At 42.1% G+C, this 6,026-nt stretch overlaps 1 protein-coding gene across 1 annotated transcript; it reads right to left on the reverse strand.

Moving 5' to 3' along the window:
• Positions 1 to 335: 335 nt before the first annotated feature.
• Positions 336 to 928, reverse strand: LOC108107703. Its single transcript, XM_017215309.2, has 3 exons — positions 773 to 928; positions 647 to 714; positions 336 to 595 (listed from the first exon to the last, which is right to left on the reverse strand). The coding sequence occupies exons 1-3, from the start codon at positions 867 to 869 to the stop codon at positions 380 to 382; spliced, it is 381 nt and encodes a 126-aa protein (XP_017070798.1). The 5' UTR covers positions 870 to 928; the 3' UTR covers positions 336 to 379.
• Positions 929 to 6,026: the final 5,098 nt, after the last annotated feature.

Genomic DNA, 6,026 nt, shown 5'->3' on the forward strand with positions numbered 1-6,026 from the left:
GCCAAACTGAGGCAAAAACCAAATACTGAAAATATTTCATTTTTGTTTTTTGGGCTCTGCGACTCTGCGACTCTGAGAAATGACCAGAAAACGAGAGAAAAAAGCAGCTGATAAACCGGACGATTGGAGATGACTAATGAAACCTATTAGCCCTGTGACAGATGAGTTAAAGTCGCTGGGAGCTGTGACCGCGATGATGGATAAGCTCATTAAAGACAAAGGCCCGGGGATCATTACCGATCATTCGGTAGCGGCTCCTTCTATGCTGACCTCTGGATTAATTGAAATCCCCCGGTGGTCAAATGTGTTCCCCCACAAAAACCCAAGTGATAAGCTCGTTTTTGACATTTTCTTTATCAGTCTAGTGGAGTCGAATCAATCAAGTCAGCAGGCTCAGGCCATTCACGGCATCTGTGGGCACTCGGAAATTCCACTGGCGCTTCGAGGGCTTCGGAATGCGTTGGTTCAGGAAGAAACTGCGTCCGTAATCGACGGGATTCAGCCTCCGCACATAGCCCTCTGGCAGATTATCCACATGGCAACTGATCTGCAGATACTCCACAGAGTCATCCGCCATCAGTTTTTTCAAGGTGCACTATAAGAGGGGATTAGTATATACAGTAGAACTTTTTTGAGACTATCTTACATTATCTGCCTGATGCACCAAATCGTCTTGGATCTCCAGGATTTCGTCACGATGAGAAGTTAGAAAGGCTGTTGGTAATGGAAACCTTATATAGTACATATATTTTCCTGGCTAAGCTAAACTTACGCTCTTTATGATGTATATAACTGTCCAATAGCCGGATGGCCAAAAAAGATACAGCTATGAAAAGCAGTATGAGGCAGCGTCGGGAATTTGGACTCATTTTGGAAATTTGCTAGAGTTACTTGCCGAAAGAGAAAATTATGTTATGGAGAAGATGGAAATCTGGGAAAACTAAAATCAAGAACTACTAGATATCAAGCTGAACCCAAGATTTCGTCTTATTTTCCCCAGAATTCAGGTCTTATCATAGCCCCCATTAGGCCATAAAGCAAGTTTAGGGCGAATTGGCGCTAACCAAATCAAAGCCTTTCGGCTTTGTTCCAGCGCTGGTAAACTTTTCCAATTGGCCATAAAAATCAACAGAAAATCGCTTCATAGAGAGCCTTATAAACGAAAACAAATAGATAAGGAGGGCATTTTATGGCCACTTCACAACAGAAAATGATAAACAAATAGAAAAGGGCAGCCTTATATGGAAATTTAGTGAGAATTTGGGTTCACCACAGAAAATTTCATAATTTGCATGTCGCATTCGAAGAAAAGTTCTCGGCATTGATAAACTTTTCCAATTCGCCATAAAAATCGATAGAAAATCTTATGGAAATTTTCGGCTGCTCGCCGTTTTGGGTTTTGTGTTTGCTTTCTGTGTCAGTGTCGAATATCGAATCGAATAATGTCTGAAGTCTGGCCGATGTCTGTGCCGTCTGACGTGTACTGGTGGGTTTCTGGGTTTGGCCACAGATTGTTGTTACTTTTATGATTTAATTTCACACGAATTTATATTATTTCGGTGCAATTGTTTTGTGCGTCGTCGCATTTATGGTGTATCAGTGGTTTATGGCTTCTCGCCAAGGCTTCGTAGCTCTGAAAGAGATTTCACAACCCCAAAAACGGAAAAGCCGAGAGAGACTTGTTAGCCCAATTAATAATAACTATTATTGGCCGTAGCCGTGGTTAGAGGGGAGATGATGATTTTGGTGTGGGAGGCCTTGGCTTTCTCTGCGTCTGCCCACAGCCAAGACTTAATTAATTGCCGCGTAAAATTAATTTCATTTCAATTGTGCAGTCGCATCATTAGCAGCTTGCCTCCCCCCTCTCCAAAGATAGTTGCGTCCCGAAACCTGCTGAGTAAGCAATGATATCGTTTGTAAGTTGCCCCCATCCCATAGAGATTGAAGATCCCCGATCCCATCCACTCTCAAGTGCCATATCGTTTTTACTTCGCTTTGAGTGGGCTCGAAAGGTGATTAACGCGATCATAGAAATGATGTCGGAGGAGTACCGCACTGGGGGCTCATCTTTCCAACACCTGAAGTGGGACAGGGAACGGGAACATTATGGAGGCCTTTCACTGGGAGAAAATGGGAACTAAAATGGCCATAGATCTAGTAAGAATTTTCCTGTTTGTTGACAGCCATATAAAGCGGGAGAACAATCGAAAGTGATAATATAAATGGTAAATAATAGATTGTCGATTATGGCAGATTGTTGGACTTAAAATAAAACTATAGGTAATTACTATCAATAATAATAAACACGCTTTCAGAGCTCCAAAGCCATTATTATCAGCAGGAAGAGGATGAAGTCTTGAGAAAATATTACGGCTAATAAAGCCATAAAAGGAAATAATAAATATGATGGCAAAACATTTTGTATTGATCAAGTGACTTGCAAAATGTAATAATCTAATGATTGGACTTTGGTAGTATTTATTTCTCTCTGTGTCGAAGATCGTTAGATGCTTAGATCATGACTCTTTCTTTCTTTCTTCTGCGTTTGCGCACGCGCTAAATGTCAAAAAAGTGCCCATGAAGCTGTGGAAGAATCAGCCGCCTGCTGTTTACGGTACCAAAGCCATATCTCTGCGCCTCCCCTCTATGCCACGCCCCCCCGCCCCCAACTGAAAGAGACACGCCCTCAGGCGGGCCGCCCACTTGGAACATGTCGAATCATTCATTCAACGCCACAAAATGTGGGCTGCGAGGTGTTGAAAGGCGAGAGGCGAGGAGCGAAAACCAAAAACCGAAATACAAAATCCGAATCCGAAATCCAAAAGGCATTTTGTGTGCATTTGTAATTTGTGGAGCTGCACAGCACTGGGCTGTCATTATTTTCTGTAACATTTAGCGAAATCATTAATAATTGTTGCCGCCGCAGCAGCGACACAGATACGCACTTAAAAATTGTCAGACGACAACGACTATGGTGTTAACTTGATTAGCATTCGCATAAATTTCGCAGTTGCATCTTGCAACGCGACTCGACATTTGCATAGAATGCACATTTCGGGGCACCGATTATTCGGCCTAACTAACATATCTCCGATCTCTGGCCATCGGGTTAGATGGAATTCGAGGTGGCCCTGCCCCAAATCCGAAATTCGAAAACCAAATTCCCCCGACTGAGATTTCAATTACCCTCGCATTATGCAAACAAATAAATTCGAGAGATAAGGTTAAGCCGAAGAAATTATGAAAATATTTCCCAGAAAATGCGCAGACAAAACAAATTGCCGCGTAATCTCTGGGTCTCGTTTTCCCTCTTTCCCCCAAAACACAACTCCGGGTTGACAATGCAAGGCCCAAATAAATCGGAATCATTTGGGAACTTGTCCTTCTTTATCGGCAAGTGCCGCCAAGTGGAATCAATCAAGCGCAGAGCCATTTCCTTGGAGACTCTCGGTCGTGTTTCTTCTCATTTTATTCCGATTCCGAAGCGTGACAATATTTTGGCCACAATTCAAACGAACTGATCTCGAGGGTCTTGGCTGGGTAATTAATCATGTCGTTCTGGCCGATAAGTTCTGCTCGGTCGAGTGCAGTGAATTTCGGGGGAGGAGTGTCCTCCGATCTCCTGTCTCATAACAGGTACTTCACTGAGGGTTAGCCTTCCTCTTCGATCGTTGTGTGAGGTAAGAGATGGTGACCAGTGGCATCAATAAATCCAGGAGATAACGCTGCCGGGAAAATCAATAACCCTGCAAGGATGTGCGCTTCCAATTTGAATATTTATGGTGAAGTCTTCTGAGATCGACATAAAAGCGCCAAAATTGATACATTACAGGTTTTCGAGGGGACTTTCAGGGTGAAAAGTGAGTAAGAGGGGTTAAAATTAGGGGTGAATGATGAATATCATTCAGGGAAGTTTAAATGATTAAGTTGATTGCGAGGATAAGATGAGGAAACATGGTGTAGGGACACTAAAAAGGAAGTAAGATACTTATTTTTGTTAATCAGTTAATATTAGCATATATGTTATGACTAATCCTAATCATTTTATTAGTTTGCTTAGTGAATAGTTAGACGTTTGCAGTAGAAAAAGCTATTCTTACCGCATTTCCATAGTTTTCCAATAAATAAACGCAACACCCGTAAATATTTCAAAGCCCCTTAACCATAATAACGATATTTATATCCCCGCAGAGCGTGCATATCTTCTCAGCCACTCGCAGACAGTTCGTTCTAGGCCAAAAGCATTATAAATTGGCTGACATTTGTCAACCGGCGAACGGAGTCAAGTACGGACTTGGAAATGTGTCTTTGGCATATCTCACGGATGCCAAACGTAAGACAAGCAGCTCGGGAGCAAACAAAAGCTCGAAGACAAACAGACTCGAATGTATCTGGCAGTGTATCTGAGCTTGTATCTTGTATCTCGAGACGTCTGCGGCGGCATTAATGGCAAATTTGCACGAAGTCAATAGCGAGAAAACCGTAGTCAATTATCAATAGCTTCGAATATGGACGAATGTATCTGCGAGTCGCGTATGTGCGAGTGTAGATACTTTTGTATCTCGCCTGGTCTGTTGATGTTTCTTTTTGTTTTTCCACCTGCGTGTAGTGCCGTTGTTGATGTTGTTGTTGTTGTTGTTATTTTTCTACTTACTGCCACCGTGTACGCAAAAGTATCGCGCTCTCCCTTTCCAACCGAATGCCCCGTCCCGCTCGCTCGTTGAATCTTGTATCTTGTATCTCTCGCTCTTTTCGTCGAACGCCGATTGGCTGGCTTTTGAGTCTGCGCCGCTTTCCGGAGAGGCCACACCTCTGAAAACCCCCCTTTGAAAACCACGTTTGCGTGTTATCCCAGATACTTTTGGACCCCCATTTTCCCCCCTCCCGTGGAAAACATAAACTTGTGGCTCCCTAATGGCCCAAAAAAAAAGAAGAAGAAGGAATAAAAAATGCCAGGGGGTTGAGTCAAAATGAAAATGGCTTTTATGTGTGGCGTGCGTTGGGGTAATTTTATGATTCAGGGAATTACACGGGGAAATGACAGTCCTCCTTTCCAGCTCTCCTCGTGGAATATGTAGATACAGATACCTTTTAATTGTCGCTTTATTGATTTCCCTCAAAGAAAGCACATAAGCTGACTTAATTTATGCTTTAATTCTATTTAATTATGCTTTTCCACCATCAAAAACTGCATGGGGTCTATGAAGGATTCGCGTGCTATTTGGCCAGTTTTTATTTTTCGGCCAGAAAACTATCTAAAATGTGTCAAACCTAATGAACGGTGTAGTAAAGTGTTTTTAATACGGGGAGGATTTCTTTTTGGGGATTATGCTTGGTATGTCCTCTGATTTATTACTCTTTTAAGAGCTACCAGTTTTATGCTTTGGGCTATTACGGCTTTAAGAGTCTCTAACAGCTCTCTAACAGCTTAAAGAGTCCTCTAAAGGTCTTAACTATTAAGTTTAAGTTAACTTCTAAATAAGAATGAGATCCTTGAGCTGTATTTAATGAGCAATTAAGGTGCAGAGTTCTTTAATAACAAACTTTTTGGTTTTATTACCTCAGCAGGATAATCTCTTTAGATTTTACTAACAACTTAACCATTTATTTTATTACCAAATACCTAATACTTAATGATTTGTTATCATAAATTGGTAACCTAAAAATAAAGACTCATCTTAATAATCCAATAACTTAATGTCTTTCCAGCCCTTTCCTAGCTAAGTTTTCCTTTTATTTTTCACCCATAACCACCTCTACTGCAGTTCAAATCTAAAATGGCGAATCCCAGACGGCTCATTCAATTAAAATCGATCGCAGCTCTTATACCTCCAATAAGATCAGCTGGCAGGCACACCTGAGAGTGGCGTATAAGAGAGTTCGATCACCTGGGCAGTTAGAGACTTAAACACAGAGAGAGAGAGATAGAGGGAGAGAGCGATCCAGGAGAGCGGAACACCTGGTGAGCAGACACGATACGAAAGGTGAGTGAGAGCAGTGCGAAGAGCGGGCAGTGGAGGGTTAAG

This window comes from Drosophila eugracilis, unplaced genomic scaffold, assembly GCF_018153835.1.
Source record: "Drosophila eugracilis isolate 14026-0451.02 unplaced genomic scaffold, ASM1815383v1 contig_2088, whole genome shotgun sequence".
Taxonomy (NCBI): domain Eukaryota; kingdom Metazoa; phylum Arthropoda; class Insecta; order Diptera; family Drosophilidae; genus Drosophila; species Drosophila eugracilis.

Excerpts from the sequence above, each read along its gene's own strand:
- LOC108107703 (XM_017215309.2), bottom strand. The coding sequence starts at position 869 with ATGAGTCCAAATTCCCGACGCTGCCTCATACTGCTTTTCATAGCTGTA. Across the intron at positions 715-772 it reads TTATATACATCATAAAGAGC|CCTTTCTAACTTCTCATCGT; the intron begins GTAAGTTTAGCT and ends CATTACCAACAG. Across the intron at positions 596-646 it reads TGGTGCATCAGGCAGATAAT|TGCACCTTGAAAAAACTGAT; the intron begins GTAAGATAGTCT and ends CCCCTCTTATAG.